The 27,277-nt window shown below is 41.4% G+C and overlaps 1 protein-coding gene and 1 long non-coding RNA gene across 2 annotated transcripts; both read right to left on the bottom strand.

Moving 5' to 3' along the window:
- Nucleotides 1-1,284: 1,284 nt before the first annotated feature.
- LOC124880806 (equilibrative nucleoside transporter 2) lies at nt 1,285-18,456 on the bottom strand. The gene is made up of 13 exons (XM_047386162.1): nt 18,258-18,456; nt 12,525-12,583; nt 12,272-12,353; nt 11,764-11,906; nt 11,507-11,646; nt 11,292-11,426; nt 11,104-11,201; nt 10,943-11,012; nt 9,202-9,380; nt 8,977-9,079; nt 8,782-8,867; nt 4,967-5,166; nt 1,285-3,133 (listed from the first exon to the last, which is right to left on the bottom strand). Exons 2-13 carry the CDS (start codon nt 12,554-12,556, stop codon nt 3,022-3,024), a joined length of 1,380 nt encoding a protein of 459 aa, XP_047242118.1. The 5' UTR covers nt 12,557-12,583; nt 18,258-18,456; the 3' UTR covers nt 1,285-3,021.
- LOC124880807 lies at nt 3,336-4,960 on the bottom strand. The gene is made up of 2 exons (XR_007041462.1): nt 3,841-4,960; nt 3,336-3,642 (listed from the first exon to the last, which is right to left on the bottom strand). It is a non-coding gene; the product is annotated as an uncharacterized LOC124880807 (long non-coding RNA).
- Nucleotides 18,457-27,277: the final 8,821 nt, after the last annotated feature.

Below are 27,277 nucleotides of genomic sequence, written 5' to 3'. Positions count from 1 at the left end.
TCACTCGGAGTGGTGTCACATTTTAAACAGTCCGACGTGGAGGTTCCCAGTCCCCACCCCCCGCCCCGCCGAGAGGATTATTGGGTGACACCGGGACGGCATCGACTCCCGCGCCTAGTCATCTGTAACCAAACTGAAGGAGCGTTACGTTTTAATGTATTTCTATAATCTTTCAGGTGTTCTTCCAACATGGGCTGAACTAAAGCGGTTTTAGCAGATATTAACCAATTCTCCTAAAAGTCTTCATTTAAAGCCCTTCCGACAAGGACGTGTTATTCCTGTCATCAGGATCTCTTCACTCAGAGATCTTTGTAAATAGTTTCAAGCTCTCTCATCTGCATGAAAGCCAGTGGCAGAATATCAACATTTTGCTTGTTACATTAAACTACCAACAAAAGTTTCAATTATGCAATTCAAAAATTCAAACGCTTGGATTTATGCCACACAGTGATGCACTTTATTCTGGCTTATAGCCGCTGAAGACCTAAAATTGAGTTACTTAGAAAATCTGAATGTTACATAAGACAAATTTTAAAAAGGCTTTTAAAATCAGAAATATCAACCTACCTAAAGATTATGTCCAGTTCAGTATTTCCACGGAGTACTTACTTACTTGGGTCTCCTTTCTTTTCCATGAATTAGTGCAGCGTGGCATGGAGGAAATCAGCCTGTGGCTCTTCTGAGGGAGTCTAGGTTGCTTTAGAAACAGTTCATCTACCCCAGTATCTCTTATCTTATAACAATACCAAAGTCTAGTTTAGGCCTATTTGCTGAGAAAAAAGCAGGTTCAGATATATTTGGCTGTGTGGACAGGTCCCAAGTCCTGCTGGAAAATGAAAACCTCTTTATAATTTCGTCAGCAGATGGCAGCATGAAATGCTCTAAAATGTCCAGGTATCTGGTTGCCCTGACTTTGGACTAGATCCATCAACTGTAGAAGACCTTGCTCCCCAAATCATAACTGTGTAAACTGTCAAATCAGGTGCATTTCCCAAGAAGCATGTCGTCCATAATTTATTGGTGAAACTGAATGTTGGGTTTAGCCATCAATCATATGCATCAAAATGAACAGGAATTCATTTACTTGAAAAAAGGATCCGAGTATAATCAGTTTTTCATATGGTGATGTGAGAGGAACCCCTATTTAAATTCATCTAGACCAATCGTGAAATATACTAATGAACAAGCAAGACATTTACACATGTTAAAGGTGAGACTCATCAGCTTTGAAAGTCCCACCTCAGTAACTTTCAGATTACTTTTATAAACCACATGGCCACCAAGAGCTGTTGGAATCCATTTATTGACACTTGTCTGTACAGAAACATTGAAAAAATCACTCCGGCTTTAATTCCTTTAACTGAAAAAGTTTCTCCTCTGCAGGTGAGACAAACATGGGTCATGCATTAAGGCAACAGATCTGTAAAAGTCCCTCAAACTTATCCAGAACATTGAAGTCTGTTTAGCTTTAGTTGTACTGTTCCTGGTTAGTCTCTGCTTCTTAAATAACAGAACTGGATTACATGCTTGGATCTACAAAACAGTCTGCAGCTTCACCAGAATTCTCATCCAACTCTGATGACTTCACGTTTCCGTCCACTCCGCATTAAATGGAAATACAGCAGAAATCCCCAAAATCAGAAAGTACAGAAGTAGATTAATTCTGATCCGACTGAAAAAGAAATGCATCATACTGAAACAGCAGATGCCACACAGTCAACACTAATATGAACAAACACCTTAAAAATTAGGATTTACAGCAAACAAAATAAACGCTACTGTGGAGCTGTCCATATGAGAGTGATGCAGGATGCAGCACAGCACACAACGCAGGAGTTACAGAGTTCAACTTCCTAGAAATTCCTTCCTAATAACTCAGCCCAGGTTCCTACGCAGCAGTAGGAATTAACCTTTATTTTTTTTTTATTTCATTTAACCATTTCTAAGAAAAGACATTTTTTATCGTTTCGGTTTTTGAATAACATGCTCGTTTAATTTTTTTTAAAAGGATTTTAGTTTTAATACTTTTTTTTTTTTTTTACTCTGGCAAGCTTAATACTAAGATTATCTGGGCCTGTGGTTCTTATTATTGGGTCTGGCTAAAAAGTCAAACAAATCTGTGTTTCCTATTCCTCAGCTGAATAAAGTTACAAATGTGTAACTGTGCTTTAAATCATTTCCAGGAGTAACAGAGTTGATTTAGATTTGTCCCAAAGGAAAAGAAAAAACAAAGTGAAATGGTCCTTTATGAGAAACCCGTTTTCTTTCACTTCTACAGGTAATAAAACCCAACTGAAGCAGTTCATATTTAAATGTACTTAAATGTCCTGAATGAGATAAAAACTCTGGAATTTGAGTCTGGCCTCTTGAAATGAAAATGCATGGGAACAGTCATGGTGAAGGATCTTTATCAAAAAATAAATGGAAGTATTTCCCTTGTATTCCCAAGTGTATTCCTGAACCAAGCCGGGTCAGGAATGTACTAATTGGAAATTAAAGCAAAGTAGCCACTTTATTATTTCCATTCTGGTAGGAGGTTTGTTCTCTGCATTACAAATGAACAAACTATCTAATGTGGAAATAAAAGTAGAAAAGTATCTGTGATAAAAACAAATACTTCCTCATTGAAAGGCTTAAAGGCATCAATAAAAACCCCAACACTCACCTGGTTTCAGAATAAACTAAAGCTTCTTCTCAACTAGAAATCTTCTCCTGAAATGTTTCTCTACTCTCAACCCATGCTGAGCAGACTCAGTTTAACCTGAAACATTAACAACAAAAAACTTAGAAGAACTCGTCTGCAGCAGGTCATCAGTTCACAATAACATGCAGCCGTCCTACTTTTGCTTTTAAACAGAAACTATTTCACACCCAGAGTTCAGGCTCATTAAGACACCCCCCCGCCCGACTGACGCGTGGAGAAGGAAAACAGCAGACTGAAGTAAAACTGATGGTCAAAAGTTGTCCTTTCGGGAGCGGGTGACAATAATTTAGGGTCCTTGTTGTGCTGTTTTTGTGGGGCTACACCAGTTTCCGCAGCGGGAAAGACAGGGCTCCTCCGATGGACAGACCCAGGGCCAGGAAGAAGGTCATCAGGGCTCCTGCAGTCTCTGCATCTTTAGGCTCCACCATTCTGATGAAACACGGCACAACAAGTTGTTTTTAGTCAGCGGCTAAACGAGCTTCTGTTCAGAGGTTCTGAAGCACACAATGAATGTCAAGATAAGCTTTTAGAGAACTTTCTTCCCAGATAAGGGCGGCGATAACTGTAACAAGTTAGCAACAAGGATTCTGTCTGCAGGTTTTATTCAGTAAAACACATCCAACATATGTCCTCAGATCCTAAAACCCTTTATTCACTAAATGGAGAAAACATGGAACAATGGGAAACCTTGAGAGGAGCTGCCACCATAACAACATTACTCCACTGACAACTCATTCAGAAAGTCACGAAGGAACCAGGAGCAACATCTAAAGCACTGCAGGCCTCACTTAATGTCCGTGTCAGGTTTGACCAGCGGAGCTTCAGCGTTTAATGGAGAGGCATGACGATGAAATGAGGTGTTTGAGGTGGATTTATTGTCCAACCACAGATCATGTATACACCGAAAGCAACTGTCTGCCTTTTATAACCAGTCTGTCCTGTGTGGTTAAAAGGAAAAAAAAAAACCATAAAAGGGAATAATCAAAAAACAAGAAATAAATATTTACACAAAACCAACAATAAATGGCACCCAGTAAATATTTACATAAATACAAATCATTACAACTAAACTCTAAGGTCAATCAAAATAAGGCTTCAGATTTATTCATATTATGCCACTGGTTTGCTCCCACTACCTTGCTGATCCCAGTGGTTTGCTCCAACAGCTTTCATGTAACACTTGGAGCATGTCCCTCCCTTTAATTGCCACACCCTGCTGAGGAGTCAAACCAGGAAGAGGTAAGTGCTTTCTACAGAACAGATTTATTGTTAAACTAGGATGCTAAATAAACAGAAATCTAAGGCAACAAAAATTGACATTTGGATCAGCAATCTCTTTATACCGAAAGGTTGGCCAGTCCCCCTGCTTCTCCAGAAAGCGTCTAAAAATGTGTGAACAGAACTACGTACAATAAAGAAATCAAACAACTCAAATGTGTGGTCTGTAACTTCATCACGTATAACATCAGTAATCACGTCATGAAGTAATGGGACTCCTGGTCTTCATTACAGTCAGTATTCATGATTAAACAGTAAAGACTTCAGTTGACAGGAATTATTCTGTGGACTGACAGGAAGTATTTATCAGGAATGCCGTAACATCTGGAGTAAAACTAACTGCATTTTAGAAAAAGAAGAGCTCAACAATCAAACCAGTGGGTGGTGGTAGTGTGGTGGTCTGGGACTGCTTTACTGTCTGACTGAATCCTGCTTTCTAACTCAAAATCCTGAAGGAGAATGTCTGGCTATCAGTTCATGACCTTAAGCCCAACTACACTAGGGTGTACAACTCAAGTTCTCAAAAAAGGTTCTGGGATGACCTAGTCGACGTATTAACTTGTATCAGACTGAGAAACTGTGACATGACCCTAACCAGGACAATTATGCTCAGAAAGCCTTCATTGTAGCTGAATGGCAAAGAAGAGTGGGTCAGAATCCCCCCAGAGTGATGTAACAGATTCATGGCAGTTATTGCCAACAGTGTCTAGTGATGCCAGGGGTGGTACAGCCAGCCAACAGGTCTAGGGGGGTCGGACTAGAAAGCCCCCCATCCTTTAAAAGATTAACTATGGCCTCAGATGTGTTCTCTTTTATCTCCCTCCATCCTATTCTGTTTTTCACACATGGGCACAACCTCCACTTTGGGTCACAACTGAACAGCTGGTATAACTCTGTGCGACTAAATGGGCCAAAAGTAAGCGGCATTAGGACTGCAGCAGCTGGTGGGATGTTGTGGAAACCCTTCATCACATCTGTACTCACTGTGGAGCGTAGGACATGGAGAGGCACACAAAGTAACCACTGGACACAGAGAAGAGAGCCATGATGACGGTGAAGACGGCGTCGTGCGTGAAGACAATAGGAAGGTGAGAGCGTTTCTGGACGTTACAGAGCATCAGCAGAGGGATGAAGACCACCCTTAAGACCACCAGCACTGGGAACAGACGGGACTCTTTAGGAGGCTGTGGGGAGAGTAGGAGAGGAAGAGGTAATGTAGGTCAGTGTGTTATCCTTTAATATGCAGGACAAATGTTTTTAAAACACACACACACACACACACACACACACCTGAAGCACCTAATCTTCAGTCACAGTAGAATTCCTGACTGAATCTGGGCCACAGGAGATATTTAAAAGGTGTAAGCGTGAGAACACAGAACAGTGTGGAGGAGATGGGACCATCTAGCACCACGCCCACCACAGATGGGTCACCAGCTATAACCGGACCCGCTTCTTCAGGATTCCCACAGAGATCAGTGTCAGCGGTAATGTTTAAAGTGATGCCGTTCAGCTCTACCTGCGCCTCAAACTAAAAGTGGAAAACGATCTCCATGAACTGGTTGCACTGGGATTTTATTTATAAAAACCACGTTTTATTTTCCTTCCACTTTCATGTCAGGAACAACTGTGTTGGTCTTTCACATAGAACCCATTGGACTTTGTAACTAGTGACAAAGTGTACGAACAGCTTTGCAAGGCCCTGTTTATCCGAAGCTTCCTAGTTTTACATGTTTCCCACATAAACATGTTAGACCCTCTAATTCATATGAGTTACATATGTCCCTGCAGTAGCGATGGCGTGATTATCGATTGGATCGTCTGTCTGCGATTGAAGGGTTGGGTCATAATTTATTTTTTTCAAAGGGCGATCTTAATTTAATGCCGTGCCGGGGATGTAAAATAAATGTTATGTGCGCCCTCATCTGTAATTTAAAATGTTTTAATCATCATCACTGTGATCTGTGCAATCGAGGGAATAATATAGTGTTGCACCTCCCCCCCCCCCTCTCAGAGTCAGCGCCAACGCGGCTCCTCTTCACGTCTCTCCTCTCATCTTCTTGCTTGTCAAACAATATACTGCCGTATTATCACGTTTAGTCACAAAACGAATAAACCATGACACGCATACATTTGAACAAGTAACTTTATTACAAATCGAGAGTTGCAGTGTATAATAAATAAACAGGCTTTCATAAATAATAAGGTGTACAAAGAAAAAAGCTCAGTTAAACGCTAGAATTTCTTATAAAATATGAACGCTACCAACACAAAATAAAATCACTTCAAATATGACGCCTATTTAGGTTTGCCTTTCATAAGACATTATTTCGAACAAACTTAAAGCTTCAAACATTAAACAATAGAACATTGCAGCCTGTGCATGATAAACAAATGAAAATAAACATATCTACTTTTACAAATTATTTGACAAGACAAGCATGTTGACTTTAGCAGACTGCAGTACCAGGTTACAACATTCCCTGCTTTCCTGAAAATGCGCTCCGATGGCGTGCTGGTCGCAGGAATGCACAAATATTTCTGTGCCATTTTTGCCATTAAGGGTAAGCGGCTTTCTTTCCTCTTCCACCATTCAAGAGCGTCGGTTTCTCCATCAACTACCTCTTCTTGGAGGTGATTCGCCATTTAGCGTGCGCTCACTGCGAAGGAGATGCAACAACAGCGGGTTGTGAAAGTTGTGCCAAAGAGACTGCCCAGAGTTTTCTTCTTTTTGCTTGGCTGGGAGAAAGGAGGTGCATCCTCCCCATCCGTAGAGTCCCACACAGTCACAGGTGGTCTGGAAGTAGTCTGCTTCCAGACCAGCACCATCTCATCCTCCAGCTGGGATCTGATGGTAGTCCAGGTCAGCACTGCTCATGTGAGGAGCTTTGTACCGTGGGTCAAGGAGGGCAGCTGTGCGCATTAATCTTGTCGTTGTCATATCTACTGTCAAGTTGCTCCAGGATCGTTTGTTTAATGGCTGCAGTCAGTTTGGCATCCGTCTCTTTTTCCTGGAGAGCATCTTTAATCAAGTGAAGCAGAGGCAGCAGCGATGAGATGATGACGTCACGCTCGCTTGACAAGATACAGACTTCAGTCCCTCTGGGACAGCCTCCAGCACGCTTACATCTAGCCAGCTAATGGTTGGTAGTGTGACGCCGAGTCCTGTCATCAGGGTGAGGATCCTCTCTGTCATGGCATATTTGCTGCCCCAGCGTGTTGCACAATCCTGTTTTATAAGAGAAAATATAAAGCGCAAAAGGTGGTAATAGGCTGAGTAAAAGCAATATGCGTATTGATACTTTCTAAATGCGCCGTCTTCTGTGTGTATGTTTGTATGCAGACACAGATAAAACTAGCCTCCAATCTATGTTATGTTATTATTGGTAATAATACAGTGGCAACACTAAGCTAGTGATAAAATTGTACATTTTTAACAGAAAACATATGATTGAAACGGAGTTTGCTATCGCTTGGTTTAAAAAAAAAAAAAGTGCAGGATAATGACTATATGTTAATACTTAGTTATTAAAGAAAGTGGTTTCTTTATCCCGTTGCTCTTTCCTGAGTTGCTGTCACCTTTGCCAACTGTGTGAAAAAGCTCCATTTATTTGGCGACACACTCCGAAAGCCCGGTCCGTTTGGTTTTTTTCTTTATTCAAGGCATTGTTGACGGCTGAGTTCAAATTATGCCCGAAACAACTGATCCATGTCCACTTCAGATCACGAACAGCTGCAACGATGTTGGCTCCGTTGTCGCTTGTAATGCAGACCACTTTCTCTTCTCCTCTTCCCCATGCTGGCAACACATCCTGGAGTGCTTCAGCTAGCACCGCCGCGGTGTGACGAGACATTTGGATTTTAATGTCCAGTCTTTTGAGACATAGTGCACATATAAGTTATGGACATATAAGGAGACATGTTAATGCTTGACCACATGTCTGTAGTCAAAGCAATGAAGTTAGCCTCTTTTAATTCATGAACCATTTCCCCTCTCAGCTGTTCATACAGTTTTGGCACAGCAGTCTCCGAGAAATATTTCCTCCCAGGTGGTTCATTCTGCACATCCAGTCTAGTCAACATTTTTTTGAAACTTCCACCTGCCAAGTGTCTGAAACGGGACGCACTCCTTCGCCAGAAATCTTGGCACAGCTGTTGTACACTTGGCCCATCTTTCACTGCCTGGCTTGTATTTAGTTGGTTTAGTAAAAGCTGCTGATTTTGTGGGCTGCCCCCGTGGCTGTCCCCCAGAAGCACCTGCAGCGCTGCTGGTTGGAGGCAGTTTTGCGGGGTGATGGAATAAATTTGTGGTTTGCTTATCCTTCACAGGCACACATCATTTGCATAAATGCGCAAATAGGCTACATTAGGTCTTGAGGCTCACAGTCAGCATTTGGATAGAACCTAAAATATGCCCAAATACCCGATTCAGCATTCTTTTTGGGCACCAAATTACTGTCTGACTGCCATGTTTGTGGCGCCATGTGTTTGTTTTTTTTGATGACGTAATTGCGCCCGCCCTATCAGCCGATTGGATCGTCTATTGGTGATAGCCAGTGACCTCGATCTTATGATCAGAAAATAGGGCGACTTCCTATCCCTGCCCCACAGCAGGTTATTTCAGTTTAAAAAGATCACAGGGGGGAAAAAACATAGTGGATAAAAACAACAGAATAGACAAAAAAGTGAAAATAACTCCAAAACAAAAATAAACAAATGATCTACAAATTATTTTAAAGGAAACTGCTGGAACAGGTTCATCAAGATCAGATTAGACCCAGTGAAGCAACACTACTCACCCATTGTATCACTGAGGTGATGGATCGCCCAAGCCAGTCGTGGATGTTGAAAACCAAGAAGCAACAGACTGAGATAAAGTAGCGCTCTGAGGACAGAGTGAGAATTTATAAACTCGTTTGACTTGCAGTGAGAATAAAACAAGTTCTGTTGAAAGCAGCACAGATCTCATCTAAATTAGTGATGCTCACTCTTACCCCATTTTCCTGGGAATGATGTTTTGACATCTACGGTGATGGCGGGGAATACGGACAGAGTGACGGTGAACACAAACGTCACGCAGAACGCCATCACCCGAACCTGAAGAACATTTGATACATTTATTGAATCTAAATTGTCAAAAGAAGGAAACGGGAGACATTAAATATTGAATTCAGCAACCGAACATCTGATTTCGCTTTTAATCTCCATACAAATGTTACCTTCTTAAAGACCTCCAACACTGAGGCTTTATCTTGAGAATTATCCGCCTGCTTCGTCCTGCTTGGAGAGGTTTCCACCTTAGCCTCCACCTGACGTCTGGTCTCAGCCGCTACATCCGTCACCGATCCGTCAATGTGGCCGTTCAGCTTCTCGGTTTCCACAGTGGTTCCATCTGCCACTGAAAGCATTTCAGTCAACACCAACCCAGTTACTGAACCTTGTACATTGTGTGTTTTATATTTGTACTCGACCCTCTTTACTCCCACACCATTAAATAAAATCTAGTACCACCAACTACCTTCAGAACCACCCAAACACTAAACATAGTCCTGTAATATAATGTCAGTATAAATACAGGTCTCTGTCTTAGAAAACATTACTGAACAAATACCATCATGGAAGACCACAGCAGAGAGGTCAGGGAGCAAGTTGTGGAGACGTTGAAAGCAGGGTTAGGTTCTAAAGTATCTCAAGCCCTGAACATCTCACAGAGCTCTGTTCAATCCATCATCTGAAAACGGACAAGGCCGCCGGCCCACACTGACAGGCTGACAGGAGAGCATTGGTCAGAGAAGCAGCCCAGAGGCCTGAGGTAAATCTGGAGGAGCTAAAGAGATCCACAGCTCAGGTGTCAGAATGCTTTGACAGGACAACCACCAGCTGTGCAAACCACAAATCTGGTCTTCATGGAAGCGGCAACCAGAAGGCCTCGGTTAAAAGACAGCCATAAAAGGTCACCTTTGCAGTTTTGCATGTTAGAGACACGGCAAGTGTAAAAATATTTTGAAGTCTGTGTGGGTCACAAAAAATCTTCGCTGCATGTTACCCTGAACACACCATCACCACAATAAAACATAGTAGTGGCAGCACCATGTTCTGTGAATCTTCTCCTTAGCAGTGACAGGGAAGCTGATCAGAGTGGATGGAGCTAAATAATGTAAAAAAAAATGTTCTGTTTCGATAGAAATAAAAAAAATAAAAATACTATGTGTTACAATGGCCCAGTCAAAGTCCAAGCCTAACTCCAATTGAGAATCTGTGGCAAGACTTGAAGACTGATGGTCATAGATGCCCCCCCATGCAGTCTGACTGAGCTTGCGACATTTGGTACAGAACAATGGAAAGCTGGTCCAGATCTAACAGCTGTTGACTCAGGGGGCTAAATACAAACGCACACCGCACTTTTCAGATTTTATTTTGTGAAAATAACTTGATAACCACAAGTCTTTCCGTCCACATAATTAAGCTCTACTTTGTGTTGTTCTTCCGTATAAAACGTCATTAAATTACACTGGCGTTTATGGTTGTAACGAGATAAAAAGTGAAAGAAGTTCTGTTCCTTTTCCAAAGCACGGTACAAATAAAGAGCATTTTAGTTTAACATAAACTCAAAGGAAACTCTTTAAATTCAGCGTCTAGTTAAACTGTCAGTGAAGGCGCCTCGAGACCTCCAAGTAGAGTGAGTCTGAAATCTAACAGAGCCCTCTTTGTTTGGACAGAGCTTGTAATTGGATAAATGGAGGGTCAACAAACCCAATGAGATAATGTTCCACTGAATTGATTGGATTCAGTCAGACTGTGAAGCAAAGAATTGGACCTCAGTGGAAAGTCCACATATACAGAGAAATGTTAGATCAGCTTAACTCAGCTCAGGTTAAACCTCAGAGAGCTGCACTAAAGGAAAGCTGGTGAGACTCAGAAAGTCAAGCAGGTTTAATGAAGTCAACTTTCAAGTCTTACCACTTAACAGCTGGTCTGTGGTGCCTTCCTCATATTTGCTGCTTCTGTTCAGGTAATACTGAGCAAAATCCTGCGGGAAACAACAGAGGAAATGAATGCATGTAAAAACAAAGCTGAGTCAGATTAGACCTATTTCAATACGAAGGTGGCAACTCACTGACCAGGCGTGGCAGCAGCAGGTAGCTGAACAGGGTGATCAGAGTCCCCAAACATGGTGTGATGAAGTAACCCAGCGCTGCAGACTTGGAGTCTACATCACCTGTGTGACGAAAAGGGACAGATGAAGATCTACATTCATCTCACATCCTCTGTTACTAGATACTGCTGGTGTTCTGTGTGTGTGGCTCACTGGCTGTGGAGACCAGCATGGCAACGGCAGCGAATGTCCCGGCAAGCCCCTGGCCGCTCATGAACACGGCGCTGTACTTCTGGGGCAGCAGTCCCACCAGGCCGAACAGGCTTCCCTGCAGGATGGCGCCAAATGCTACAACCACGACGAGGAGGACGATGCTTAGAACGGGACAAAAACTGGTGCACTTCACACATCAAGTCAAAGGAACTTACAGTTGATGAACCAGATGGTCGCCATGGTGACTGAGAAGAAGACATCTGGGTCCATATCCACTTTAACCAGCACTGCTGTGAGGATGAAGAACAGCAGGATGAAAACGAGGCTGCCTGCAACACGTATGGCCTCCGATATCCTGAAACACAACCAGTCAACGGTCGGGTCGCATCAGAACCAACAGAAACCCGGCAAGAAGTCCACCTTTAGGAACCAGAATGAGCTACCATCCAAGAACCTGTCACACTCCACTGACCTTTGGTAGAGGAAGGAGTTGAGGAGGGTAAAGAGCAGCAGGGGCAGCTGGGACAGGAAGGTCATCCAGTTGTTGAAGTAGTATTCTTTTTGGACAGCGGTTCCGTTGTGAAACTCTGTGTTGTTGAGGCGACCCTGGAAGTACTACAGAACCAAACGGGCCAGGTATTAGCTGACTGCAGTCAAAACCCATTTCTTTGTACCCAACATGTGAACATAGAGCTGCACAACCACCTGAGTCACAGTCATCATCACATCACTAATCACAGCTGGACTTTGACTAGGCTGTTCTAACTTATGGATATGCTTTGATCTAAAGTATTTCCATGCTAATCTGGAACCAGCTGATGACTCGAGTGGTAGTAGATACATGAACAGTGCCTTCAGAGTCCTGGAGAAGCCTGAACCTTGCATGTGTGAAAAGATGCTCAACCTCAACCCATATACTGCCTTCTACGTGACGTCAAACACAGCGTCTCTGAGGGGTTAAACTGTGGGTTTTTTTTTACCAGTGAGGCAGTCATGAAGAAATTCCATGGCAGCAGCGTTCCCAGGCCCAGAATGAAGAAAATGAGTCCCACTAAACAGACCCTAGGGATTGTAGGGGGAAAATGAAGGTAGAGGAAGACAGAGAAACAACAATGGATGTAAAGCAACCAGTTTCAGGAACAGTTTGTGGTCGAGAACAAAACTTTGTGGGTTTTACGATTGACAGCAACTAAGTGGAAGTGACAGATTGCTGTTTCACTATTGTGAACTCACCGATCCTGGGGAGCATCTGTTCGCTCCTTCATCCTGACGTCGCGGTTTCTGCTGAAACTCTGGGGCCAACAAGAGAGAAAAACATCAGCTACTACTCAGCTTTGGAAGCCAGGGTTACAGTTTCATGTCCTCTGTTTCTGCTCCTTTCAAACTTTTTTAATATGAGACACTTATGAGCCAAGTACATACAAGAAGCACTATTAAAATGATTGTATTTATAAAGGAATAGCAGCCAATCCTGCCCTGTGGGAAAAACTAGATTCAATAACTGTTTGTGCCACTCATGATGCAATAATTACCATCTAATGTTAGCAATAAAACTGTTTCAGACATAAACACTGTTTAGTTATATCAACAGTCACCCACATTATCATGAGTTCTAATATTGTGGACCTCAATCAACATGTTTTTAGCCAATGTGGGGCGGGCCTTTCTGTTTTTATTGGTCAGCACTGATTTTGTCCTTGGAGCTGTGCCCTAGAAGCCATTTTCTCTTCACTGTTGTTAAAATCCTAAAATCTGACCCTAACCGAAGCAGGTCAGGCTGCAGAGCTTTAGATGTTGTTTGGGCTTCTTCGTGTCCTCCTGGATGATGTGATTTTGGACTAATTTTGGTAGGGCGGCCACGCCTGAAGGGGTTCACCGCTGTTCCATGTTTTCTCCATTTCTGTATCCATTGTAGTTCACTGGAGACCCAAAGACTTAGAAATGGCTTCGTAAACCTTTCCAGAGCGATCTGGACTGGTCGGTTCTTAACATTTCCTTACATTGGAGCCTGATGTGTTGCTTTTTAAAAAGTTCTTCCAGTCTACTTCGTGTCGTCGGACAGGTTCGATATAAGTCAATTCTTGATTAAGACTAACAATAAACAGGCCTGGGTGTGACAAGAGGAACCGAGCCTAAAACACTACTTTAATCACACAATCATTTAAAAATAAGGGGAATCTGTTGTCAAACAGGGTCAGGTTGGTCTAGATAGCCTTTTCCCTTAAACTAAAATCATTTGAAAGCTGCCATTACTCAGGTTATATTTGTCTGACATTGAAATTTATGTTATGATCTGAAACCTTTAGATGTGATAAAAAGCAACAACAGAAAAGTAAGGGAGCCGTTAGATAATGTTGTTAAAGACATAAACATCACTTAAGCTTTTAGGATTTTACCCCAAAAACGGACCAGACTCCTCAGTTCTTCTCATGGTACCTAGGATAAAAACTAAACCCAATAGTGAAACGTGATGCATGAGAAATCCTCACTTTTGAAACAGCCTTGCCGAAGATCTGAGACTGCTGCCGTTCATCTAAAGTCTAAAAACTTTTTTCTAGCCTGGTTTTTAATTGATTTTGTTTATTTTTAGACAGTTTTGACACAGTCATATTTTATGTTATTTCTTCATTTGGTCATGCTGCATTTTAATGCCTTTATTGATATCAAATATTTGAAGTAGTAGTTTTTACTAATAGTAAGAAGATCATAATTAAAACGCAACATTATTTTTTTTATCCGTTTATCCAATAAAGTGAATTGTTGGTGTGCTAAACCTTTAATGTTTTTTTCTCTGATGTTTTCTTGCTTACGAACGTGATTTTGTTTCCTCAGTTCTACATTTCAGATCACATTTTATTCTAGCCATCAAATAAAATATTCTGTTTAGCTAGTTTAGCATTTTCAGGTGTGGTTGATGTTTGCGTGCTTGTTTAAAACCTCTATAAAACACTTTGTTCCATCTGACTGCAAGGAAAGTGCTCTAGAAATCAAACCTGATAGATTTATCGACAATGAGTAGAATCCCAGTAATGGCAGCAGTCCTCCTGTTAACAGAACAAACACACTGAGGATTCAGTGATTTCCTGTTTAGGTTCCGGTGCCCCAAGGCAGCGAGCAGTAGCCCGGTCACTGGAAAAGCTGCAGAACAGTCTGGTTCAGCTTGAGCCACACTTGTGTTTATGCAACATCAGCCGTCTGCACTAGCTTCTCATGACCCAAACGAACCAAAAAACGGAACAGGACAAAAAAAAAAAAAAAAAAAAAAAAAAAACTGATGAGTCTTCTTCCACAGACTCGTCGGTTTTTGTCTCACGCTTCGTTTGTCAGCATTTGGTTTTCCTGTTTCTAACCAACAAAAGCACAGACATGGAAAACTAAACGTGCACATCTGGCTTAATCAAAAGACCACAATGCAACTCTCTCACACACACACACTGATCAAACATCCTTTAGTTTCCGATAAAATGAAGAATGCTGTTTCTCTGCCAAGAATCCTAAGGTCATTGAGGCTTATAGTAACTTTCCTGTGCTGGATGCGGTCTAGGAAAGCAAATAGGCGTACCCAGGAGTCATAATAATTGCCGAGCAGAACTTATTACAATGTGCCTGTAAATCAAGGACCGGGGGGAAAAAAAAGCGTGACACGACAAGGTCATAAGAACCATTGGTTCTCTAATGAAACATGGAGATGGAGCTCAGGTCACTGTGTGGTTAAGATCCGATTAGTAGTTGCCTCTGGCTTTAATATTCCTCAAAGCTTTTTCCCTCTGAAGCGAACAGGAAAACAGGTAGGCCAACTCCCAGCAGATGATTAACGTTGCACTGTTCTACCAGGGGAGGCCGCCGTTTGTGTCTTTCAAGGACAAACAAGGCAGCTGAAAAGACGACTCTCTGAACGGAGGTACTGACGGATGGAAGCAACCTAAAACCTTCTGATCAACATCATTTCAGTTTTACTGTAGTCAAACCAAAGCAGATTTAATTGTTCTGTTTAATCCTTTTTTAAGTAACATAACTGCTGGCTTTCAAGATGGCAGACCAAGGAGTAGCTGAGCTGAAAGATCGCACTCTAAACACACACACACACTAACTATCCGTAATTATAATTATTTTCACCCAATATGCAGAAAATAAACTTTTAAAAGGTCTTTATTTAAAGCAGGTTTTTAGAGGTACAAATATCCTCATTTAACACCAAGGTTGGAAACATGACGCCATTTGTTTACAGCTCTAGGAGTTTCTCATGTTTCAGTGAAAGTAATCCCTCCATAAATGAAAAAAAAAAAAAAGTGCCTTGAGGTTTTTGGCTGAATACTCAGCGAGTGTGAAAACCTCTCCTATTGGCAGACAACGTTTCTTTAATCTGAATGTTCTCAGGAGACTTCTCACTCGTTCATAACCTGAGCTTGTCTTGCTTTTTATCTCCACCAACTCTAACCCAGCCCACTTCAGTTTCTACACAGAGCTAATTACAAAAACAGTGAACTTGTTCTTTACTGACTAAATCTGTATGAGATCCTTCCATGTTTGCATAGAAACATCACAGAACATGCAGGCGCTTGTTTGATACCAACCAACTTCCAGCACAGCCCCAATCTCATCAAGCATCGGCGTATAAAGGCTTGTTTTAAGAGAACATATTTTGAAGATTAATAATATAACAGGACTAATATTTCACACGTAGAGGCAAAAATTAGGGATTCAAAAAGTCTTAATAACACAACTTGTAATATATTCAGGTAACTCCTGTGGTCAGGCGTTAGTTTGGGTCAGGCAATCCCATCAATCCAGGATATTCTGCCTCCTGGTTCTGGGAGGGGTTGAGGGATTTCTAAACAGCCGTGTCCTACTGTGGGACCTCCGGGGTTTTATTGAGTTTGGATGAGCTCATCTAGACCTGAGCTGCACAAGGGTAAAGTCCAAAATACGCATGGGCCACTTTGAGATTCTCCCAGTCCAATAACCTTGAATAGAAACACTATGGTTCCAAGGTATCACAGAGAGGCCTGTTCCGAACATTTTTTTTTCGCTGGACCATAAATTGTCCAGGAATTTATTCCAGAAAACGATAATATCGTTTGTAGACCATTTTCAACTAATAATAACAATGACGCAATATTTCAAGTAGCTACTCCCTCTTAAAGATCAATCAACTTTCATTTCTAAAGAACATTTAATACTGGAGAACATTTTACATATCCTAAATAAATAAACAACTAAAAACAATAAATGAAATGGATTATGATAAACAACACTGGCCTTCAAAAATATGAATCATTAGGCTCAGGCAGGGAAAACAGACGAACTGACAGTTTTATAAACAAAAAGTGGAAACTAACAACAAAAGCACTTCATTTGAATAAGAGCAGTTGCCTCAACAAGCCATATGCAAATCTGGGGCTACTTTAGTCTGGCAGATTAAACGCTACAGTGACTGTGGATTTAAGGGAAGACTGAGACGGCCCGGATGTACTGATTTACTGCATATTGCAACAGGCCTAATCACAGAATATACAAATATTTGAACAAACAGGTTTAACATAAAGAAAAGCAGCAATTATTCCCACGATTTATTAATCGTTTATGATGTTGATATCTATTACATTTCCTTATCATTTATATTGCACCCTGTGTCATTTGTTTTTGTCATTCTGCTCTTTCTAGAGCAACAATGAAGTACAACAAGCTGATCCAGTCGGGCTATGGGCTGAGGTAACCAGCGATTAGTCAGCTGTAGGCATGACCTGGTTACTGGCATCAGGACAAACCCGGGTTCAAAACCATTGAAATTGTCCATCAAACCATTCCGACATGTCGTATGAGAGACCAGAGAACGTAAAGGAATACCTTGTTTCCTGCTGTAGCTTGGACAGGGCTAAACACATGAATATACACTGCCCGTCAGCTGGCTGAAAAGTCAAAAGAAAAACAAATGTCCTTCACTGTAAGGGAACTAAACAAGCTCCATTCGTTACTTATTAGGGGAACGCGGTCTTAAAACTGTGGTTGGCAAGCTGATATTTGAAAAAGCACGGTAAGGAACGTCTGTTTAGCGGGCTCTGACCTGTAAATCTCATCCTGCTTCCGAACAAATCACACACAAAGCCAGTACAATGATCTAGATGAGATGTGTGTGACCTGCAGGTGAGTAACAACTGGTTTTAATTTCATCAACCAAGCGGCAGATCGAGGCAAGCCAAGTCCTGTTGACCAGGCAGGATCACAGCCAGACAACCCAACCTCATAATAAATGGAAGGTCTGACTCATTTCTGAATCATCTGTTGGCTCACAAACATTTGGTGTCAGGTTTGTGATGTGTGTTTTTAATTTAGGTCATTTTAAGACGGAAGCCTGGAAACAGCCGGAGGAGAAAAAAAATTAATCTCCATTCATTTCCCAGCTTGAAGCATCATAAAAGTTGTGAGTCATCACCAACATGCAGACATGAATAAGTGTTGAGAGGCTGCAGCTATTACAACGCTGCAGGACATGCTGTAGAATAAACTGTTTTTATGTAAAGCATCTGAGTAAAACTGAAGTATTTCACACACAAAAAAAAAACTTCATCTAGACTTTATCAAACGGTATCTTCAACATTAGTTCAGTTGTACAGTTAGCATCTGCTGAACAAAGGACATGCGCACCTGCTCCGCTCCATTAGAAACCCAGAACATTATCAGCTTTAAAGAACACAAAAGGATTCCGTTTTTGATGATTTTGATGTTAATTCACATAATATGTTATTATCCACCATTTAAAACTATTTATAATAGGTTAAACATCCTGTGTTCCATAAAACACCTTAGCTATGAGATGTGTCATCACTCAGACCACAGTTAGCAAAATAATTTCCAAATGAAACATTTGACCTAATATCTCTGAATAAAATGTCCGGGGTTAGCAGTAGCTCCCATCTTCCTACACGGCACCTAGCCAACATGATGCCCGGACTGTAAGAGACTCACCTTGGGGGGAAATGTGGTTCCAGTTACTTTGGGTTTATGATGTTCCCGCCGTCCATCGCGAGCTGCTTATTATCTGCACGGCCTGGTGAGGCTGAGTAGCAAGTAACGCCATAAACTCTGTTTTTATCTAAACACGTGGCGGAGACACTGCAATAAAGCAAGTCGGCGGTAACTGCGAACTCCTCCCCCCTTACGTGTCAAAACCACTTCCGGTTGGGCGGGAGTGTCACATTAATGCACGAGAACAAGACGTTCCTTACCTGCACGCGGGTCGCTGTGACGACGTCAGTCAGGTTAGATGAACCAGTGATATTAGGCTGTCTGGGGTACAGCGCAGGAGAAAACATTTAAGCTCCGAGCTTCTCTACGTTGTGCTGCAGACGCACTTCGAAATTAATTTATTAGATGTCAGAATAAATATCACTCAAACTGTCAGTATATTCTTTGAAAAGTCTGCAGTTCCGGTTCCGAATGTTATAGTAGCTGGGAATTTACTCAACAACGAACATGATTATGAGTAGCAAGGTGCAATAAGTGATCGACAACTTTTAAATCAATTAAGATGTGAATATGTATTTGATGTAAAGAAAATGAAATACAAGCTGTTTCTTTTTCTAAGTACCAACTAGCCTAATGGCTTCAAAGATGAATCTGGTTATATAGGAACATCTGTCTGACCAGCAGGGCTACCCTACATTTAATAGGACAAGCTTTGCATAAAAAGCCCAATTCATACCATCTTTGCGGAGTTTAGACTGGCGACCTGTCCAGGATGTACCCCACCTCTGGCCCATAGACTGCTGGAGATAATCACAAGCTCCCCCTTGACCCAGTATGGGAGAAGATGGATGGATGCAAGGGCGTAACTTTGGGTCTAGCATTGGGGGGGGGTTAAGCTCTCTGCCTAGTTGTTTATTTGTTGAATCATTTACTTTTGTAAAAGTGGTCAGGCTAAATTTACGTTCCTGTTTTAGAAATTCATTCTAATGCTTTTACTGTGATTTACTTAACTTTTCTGTTTTCTTTGTATTTACTCTGCAGTTTTTCTGTTCCACATCAATTCAGCAATTAATAAAAAGCTTAATTTTACTTCATCTTTTTTCTAACACAGAACCAAATATTTAACATTTTTAGAGCACCTTCATGAATGCTGCATTGTGGTGTTCCGAAAGCTTCACAATAATTTGATATGGTTTTAATTTTTTGTTAGTAGTTTAAGTGAAGGATGAAGATTAACAGTTTATAACTGATGGAAAAACATTTGGCTAAAGCAGATAATGATAAATTTAGTGATATTTACTTATTTCTTACATTTCTAAAAAGAAAACTGCTATAAAATTGATTTTCCTAAATTTTAATGGAATGGTGATCCCCTAAAAACACATTTATTTATTTTAATTATGCTGTGAGCTATCCCAACATTTCATTAAAATATGTTCCTCCTTTCATGAACCTTTTGACTAAAGATCAGATATTTTTCACATCATGATGCAAACCCAGCTAGAAGCTCACAGAGGGGGTTCTACTCTTTTCTATCATGATCAGGCCATTTAACTTCACCTGTGGGTCAGCTGAAAGTCCCTCATCATGACCCTGATGATGCTCATTAGTGAACCTCCACCTCTTCTCTTGTTGGTGAATCAGTGATTAGCGCTAGCTTACAATTAGCCCATTCTGAGCCAGCTCTCAGGTTTAACACTAACTTCAGTCTGGGTTAAGCAGCTCTGCTTCCACCTGTTCCTGGGTGAAACACACCACCAGGCTCCCACTCTCTGGTTGGCTCCACGGCTGCTCTGAAATGAGGCGTCTCCCCTATTGTAGCCCTGTTTGATGCGCTCAGTGTAGCTTTTCGGGTGATTAATGAGGCAGGCCGATGCTCCTGGAACGAACATAGTTCCGGACTTCTGGCCAGTCTGCCTGAGCCTGTGCTCGTAGTTGCACAGTCGCAGTACCGCTTGTGCGCAAATAACCACTCTTTGTCTTCTTTTCCTTTAGACTCATTGTCAAGTTGGGTAGAGCAGGCAGTGATTATATGGAACACAATAGAAACAAATCTGATTGTTTTTAATAAAACTGTGAAGTCTGCCATTTTGGGGCTTAATGCATCTTTTGAACAGACATAAACTCCTAAATGTCTTCTTTCGTGAGATTCGGGGCTGTTCTGAAAACATCTAGAGCTTCAGCCCCAGAGATCAAGGTGACAAGTCTAACAAAGCACCTGGGTACCACTGTATTTAGGAGCTAGTCTACATGTACCGACCATTCAGTGTGTCTGCGTGTACAGGTGTGTGTGAGCAGCATTGAGAAAACTAACTTAACTATACATATTTACCTCATTTTGATTTTCGCTCTTTTTACAAGGTGTTGTAGTCAACCAACAGTACAAAATTGATGTTTGTCCACTTTTTTGAGGGTACAACCGCTCTCACCAGCAACTAACTCAATAGTACAAGAAACAGTGAATGCTTGGTGGGGAAAGCATTGGGTGATACCAAGTTTTTGGGAGGAGGAGGGGGGGTTACATTATCAAATGATGATGTTCTTTTGCTGGCAAATGAAAATAAAAGAACATCAACGAGTTATTTATGCATTATTTATTTGTAAATCGGAGTGATGTTATTATATTGGGGCGGTCATATTGACTTGATCAGATTTTTGGGGGGGTCATAACCCCCCCAAAAATTACACCCTTGGAAGGGTGGATTGCGGAGTTACCTGAAGGGGATCATTTTTCCTGGGAAACCACAATTAAATATGCAGATGCACTGCTAGTAAACAATATCTTCACAAGTGGAAATATGCATTATACAAGAACCAAACTCACCCATAACCAAAGGAGATTGCTAGTCTCACACAAAAAAGTCCATTTGTCACTTTTCTCTTAGTAGCTTATAACTTGGAATACTGTAACAACCAAAGGATGACCAACACTAGTTGGTAACTAATCAAATGTTTTATCATACCAACAATATTTGCTATCATTAATCCATCTTGCAATAATTAGGCCCAAGCAGGAAAACTGCAAGGGTCTATTGTAATTGTAGGAATTCTTATTATTCTTTGCTTGTTTTTTTCCGTTGCCTCTTTGCGTGACAATATGGGGACTTTGCCCTGCACCAAACCTCACCAAATTTTACCCAAAATTGTCCCCCGCGTGAAATTCTTGATCCTTAATGTCGTCGTCAGTGGGCGTGGCCAAACCACTTAGCCACGCCCCCAAACGTGAGTTAGGCCGCACGCTGCTAGAGCTCCTCAAACCAAGCAAAAGTCTCTTGGGGGTATGCCCTAAAACACACAGGAAGTCGGCCATTTTGGGTCAAAGACCGATTTTTGGCCGTTTTTCACTTTTACTCACCTCGAACTTTAACGAACTTCTCCTAGGGATTTTGAGCTATCGCCTTCATATTTGGCCAACATGCAGTTAAGGCATGGGTGATTAAAAGTGATCAAAATCGTGAGTTTTTGGGCATGTTTAGGGGGCGTGGCCGGGACACGAACTTGGCGTTCGCGCTCAAAGTGAAAACATTTTATAACTTTCCCAAATAAATACCAATTCCCACCAAAGTTGGCATGAAGGAGGACCTTCAGGTTCCCGACGATCCTATGGGGTCATATGCTCACATCATCAAAGCCACGCCCCCTCAGAACAGGAAGTCACTTTTTTCACTTGGAAAGGTACCTCTCTGACCCTCGTGACCCAATCAACTTGAAAGTGTGTCAGAAGACAGATAACTAGTGGGTCTAACTTCGTTTGAACCACAGTGACTTTTCATAAAAGGGCGTGGCCGTGGTGGCGCAGCGAAGTTGGAAGTCAGGCCATGGCTATACGTTTGGCTTTAATTTCCACATACATCATCTGATCTGCACCAAATTCAATGTGATTGATCCTAGTCCAGTCCCCAACAGAGATCTGATGACATATTTGGTGGGCATGGCCTAATTCGTCCACAGCGCCCCTAGAATATTTTTTAAAATCAGCTCCAAGCCATGCTTTGACCGAGGATTCTGAAATGTAGTACACATATGTAACTTGTCATGAGCTACAAAAAAGCCTCTTGAATCTTTGGTCCAAAGTCGGCCAATTTGGATTGAAGTTCCCATATTGACCCTGTTTTGGGCGTTTCTAGCCCGCATATCTGAGCGAACTCCTTCTACAACTTTGGACTTAGAGACTTGAAAATCACTCAGTATAATCTTAAGGCATTGGGGATCAAAAGTTATCAAAAGCTTTTTGATACATGAAAGCGTGTGGGCATGGCCACACCTCAAAATATGACTTCTCGCCATAAAAGACGAAATTCATATAGCTCCTACAAGGAAAGTCACAGACACATGAAACCTTTTGGGATCGATCTGCCTCTGGCCCTGAACAATATTCACTGATCAGATGCTGACATCATTGTAGCCCCGCCCCCTGAGAACAGGAAGTGTCATGTTTTCCTTTAGAGAGTCAATTTTTGATGTTCCTCACCAAATCAATGTGAAATTGTCCCAAGTAACGAATAATATAATGGTCTAAGACAGTCACCAGTATATATGACTGGTATAGCTGGAGGGTGTGGCTATGATGGCGTGGCGAATTCTGATGCCACGCCACGGCCATACGTTTGGCTCTAAATTACACATGCATGGTCCGATTCACTCCAAAATAAATATGGTTGATCTTTCACAACCCCCAAACAGCTCTATTGGATTACATTGGAATTTGGATCAACAGTGCCCCCTAGGACACTTCAAGGGCTATATCTCCCTCGTACATCATCGGATCCACTTGAATTGTAGTATACATGATCATGAGTTAATGATGAACGTGTTGACACAGTCAATAGATGACCTAACTTCAGCCCCGCCCACTAATAAATAAATGAGTGTAGATGACCTTCCATCTGGAAGGTCTGATGAAATCCAAACTGAATATGGTTGATCTTTGTCAGCCCCCAAACAGCTCTATTGGATTACATTGGAATTTGGAGCAATAGCGCCCCCTAGGGCACTTCAAGGACTATATTTCCCTCATACATCATCGGATCCATTTGAAATGTAGTGTACATCATGACTGATCAATGCTGAACATATTGACACAGTCAGTTCATGATATCATATCAGCTCTGCCCACTAATAATACATGCAGCTTCCATCTGGAAGGTCGGATTTCCCCCAAATTTTAAATGCTTCTCGCCAGATGAGAATTCTGCATGACCGAAGATCATATGACATGTGGCTCACAGTGCCTCCTAGTGGGAATGTGTGGAACTTAATGGCAGCCTCGTCGGTCATGCACAGCTGGCGATGCCAGGCTCCCACGCCGAGTTGCGCTGAGGTGCGAGGGCCTTCAAGGCTGCTTGCAGCTTTAATTCCTCATTATAATGTCTGGGATTGTTGTCTGAATAAGGCTCTATTATAATTATTTTTCCTTGCAAAGTCTCCTCTTTTTTTGTTTATTGTCAAATTAATTCAATAATATTCTGGATTTTGGATAGGTTCCTTCAAATCACTGAAATTAAGCAAGAATCCTTCATGTCCTTTTTTTTGCAATATGCATTTATCTCTGTATCATATTTCTGTAAGCTGACTGATCATAAAATATGGGAAGCTATTCATTTTCAAATTTGATTGTCTTTTGAGAAAAGAGCAAGGATATCTTATCTACAAAAGCGTTGTTGCACAGTCTTTGCACTTGACAGGGGCAAAGACTGCTGCAGTCCTGCACCGGGAACAGGTCCGGCTTAATGTCAGCAACGCGGCTCCGCTTGTACTGAGATTGGATGGCCCCTAATAAAGGGCCCCCGACTCCGTACTCCTGGAGCACCCCCCACAGGACACAGTCGAATGCCTTCACCAGGTCCACAAAACACGTGGACCGGTTGGGCAAACTCCCATGAACCCTTGAGAACCCTGCAGAGGGTATAGAGCTGGTCCAGTGTTCCACGGCCGGGACGAAAACCACACTGCTCCTCCTGAAGCCGAGGTTCGACTATTGACCGGACTCTCCTCTCCAATACCCTGGCATAGGCCTTACCAGGGAGGCTGAGGAGTGTGATCCCCCTGTAGTTGGAACACACTCTCTGGTCACCCTTCTTATGAAGGGGGACCACCACCCCCAGTCTACCAGTCTAGAGGCACTGCCCCTGAATGCCATGCAATGTTGAAGAGGTGTGTCAACCATGACAGCCCCACAACATCCAGAGACTTGAGGTACTCAGGGGGGATCTCATCCACCCCTGAAGCCCTGCCAACTTGGAGCTTTTTAACCAACTCAGTGACTTCAGCCTGGGTGATGAAAGAAGTCCAACCCCGAGTCCCAGCCTCTACTTCCATCAGGGAATGTGTAATGGCAGTACTGATGAGATCCTCGAAGTACTCCTTCCACTGCCCGATAATGTCCTCAGTTGAGGTCAGCAGCTCCTTGTGTAATATTTTTATACTAATCATGTTTTTACATTTGTTGAAAGGTATACATACCAATGAAACTATGATTGTTTGTGTACAAATTTGATGTTGCTTCTGAACTTTTGTAAAACGGTGTATGTTCAAATGAAACAACTGAGATTTAGTTAACTATTGAATTTGAGAAAGTCCTGGGATCAAAGTCAGGACCTTCTTGTTGCAAGGAGACAGTACCAACAACTCCACCATTATGAATATAACAAGCTACAACATAATTCAGACTATTACAAAAAGAAAAACTTTCTCTGTGCTTAGAAACTCCAACTTACTGCACACACTGAATGAAAATTAGTGTGTCTTTTACACTAGAATTGGAGATGACAATCTGGATAACCTAAAGAGAAAATTAAAGCCTAAAAATGTCAAATCCGAATAGAGAGTCTGATAAGGCTAAAGCATCCCAAATTATTCAACCCCAGGCTCTAGTCTCCATTGTAACTCTCCTAAAAGCTTGCCCCCAGCTCCTATTGAACTCTAGTCTTGCTACTGTTTCTTCATCCAACATCCTGCACCAGTGTCTCCTTACTTCCAACATTCTTCTCCACACTTCCTTCTCATTCCTTGGATTATAGCTAAAAGTGTATTTTGTGTCTTTCACAAAATGTACAAAAAGACAAAATAAAATAATGCTACAAGTAAACTGATGCAAAATATCCATCAGTTTAACACGGTGAAGCATAAATAAATCCTTGCACCAAAAAATATGCACATTAATAAATAAATGCGAACCAAGCAATTTCTCAGCTTTAGGCCTATCACACTTTCCAAGTATTTTATGAGCATAGTTTCACCTGTCAAGTGAGTTGTATATAGCAATGACTGTAGGTGGAAGAAAAAAGCCATTCTTTAATCTTAATAATGCATAGAGGGTAGGATGCTGCATCACACCAAAGGGTGTCAGTTTTCTGCTCAATTAAAGGGGAGAACTCAGTCAGTTTTGCCAACATATCTTAAAATCTTTAATAACAACCTAAATGGATAACTTTACTGGAATCTATTACCTGTGAGATGTTTGAGATGTTCCACAGGAAGGTATCAGTAATCAGTGGTGAAAAGATAATGTTTCTACTGAATGGTCTGTTATTCTTGTGTGCACGTTCTATAACAACAACTCTTAAAGAATTCCAATTTTTCAAGATATTATCGATATTATTGAAATGTTTATTTATCATGTAGATTAATTACACACAGACTGATGTTTTTAGGTCTTTATTTCTGTTAATTATGACTTCCACTTACAGATAATGGAAACACAACATTTAGGATTAGGATATTACATGAGACTAACAACATTTTAATACAGAAATGTTAGCTCAATGAAAAGTATGTTTAAATACTGCTTAAAAGATATTTTCAAAAAGTGGTTGTCCTGCGATGGACTGGCAACCTGTCCAGGGTGTACCCAGCCTCTCGCCCATAGACTGCTGGAGATAGGCATCAGCTCCCTTGGGGCCCTGTACAGAAGACGCAGGTATAGAAAATTGATGGAAGGGTGGCTTTTAATCTGACAAACAAACCAACGCATATTCTAATTTATTTATTTCATATGACTATATTTAAATATTAAGTAAATGCTTAATGTAGAGAGGTGGGTATTTAATGTTAGCAATATAAGACCAAGGATGATACAATTCAAAATTATTTAATTAAAACCTAAAAATAAGAGGAAACGAGGGAAGACTCCTAAAATTAATCCGGTTTGCATATTTTTGAGACATTGGCGGTTATCCTGGGGAAAAAAACCCCATAAATTTATTTTCCAGGTCTGTCTGGCAGTCTCCCCTGCCACTGGATCCAACCCACTACCAGTTGGTAATGGGTTGATACCTCTGCCTCTCTCTTCACCTGAGTGTCCAGGACTTAATGCCCATCCAATTGCACGGAGTCGATAAATTTGCAGCCATCCCTCCTCCTGCGTAAGTGTATAGAGACAGAGGACAGTTGCATGCATCAAGCATTCCTTTTTGAACTTTTATTGTTTCTCTGAAACAATAAAAGTTGTTGAATCATGGAATAATATTTGCAACCAAATTACTAGTTACCTACGCCCTCTGCTGGTGTAATTGGCAAATTGACTGATTCTTCTGACACACTGACATTACCAGCATTATTTTTCTACCCGAAGTCTCCTCAGCCGTGGAGAACTCAAACCAGAAGGTGGACAACTTTGAAGTAGAACTTCTTTTATTCAGTAACATTTTAGGTGTTGCTGGTTAATTTGAGATGTTATTGTCATGCTTCACAAGGTTAACCTCAGGTCATTTTCAATTTGTTTGGTCATAAATGGTGGTTCTTAATGCAGTATTTTCTGAGGGGATTGAGATTACTCGTATACAGTTTAGGTTTCTGCCCTCGCCTTTGTATGTACAGAAGTGTGTTAAGAAGCAATACCATGTACGTTTAATGTTTTAATTCTGGTGCTGATGTTCTATATTTAATATACAAACAATATTAATTGATTGTTCTAAATAAGAGGTTCCATTTGCCATATTTCTGGCATTTCGGTAGCAACTTCAATCAAAAGAGGACAGGGAAAGCTGGAGTTTTAAACCCAACAAGCGGAATAGGTGTTA

This window comes from Girardinichthys multiradiatus, chromosome 14 (genome assembly GCF_021462225.1).
Source record: "Girardinichthys multiradiatus isolate DD_20200921_A chromosome 14, DD_fGirMul_XY1, whole genome shotgun sequence".
NCBI classification, from domain to species: Eukaryota; Metazoa; Chordata; class Actinopteri; order Cyprinodontiformes; family Goodeidae; genus Girardinichthys; species Girardinichthys multiradiatus.
This window is presented reverse-complemented; position numbering and strand designations above follow the sequence as displayed.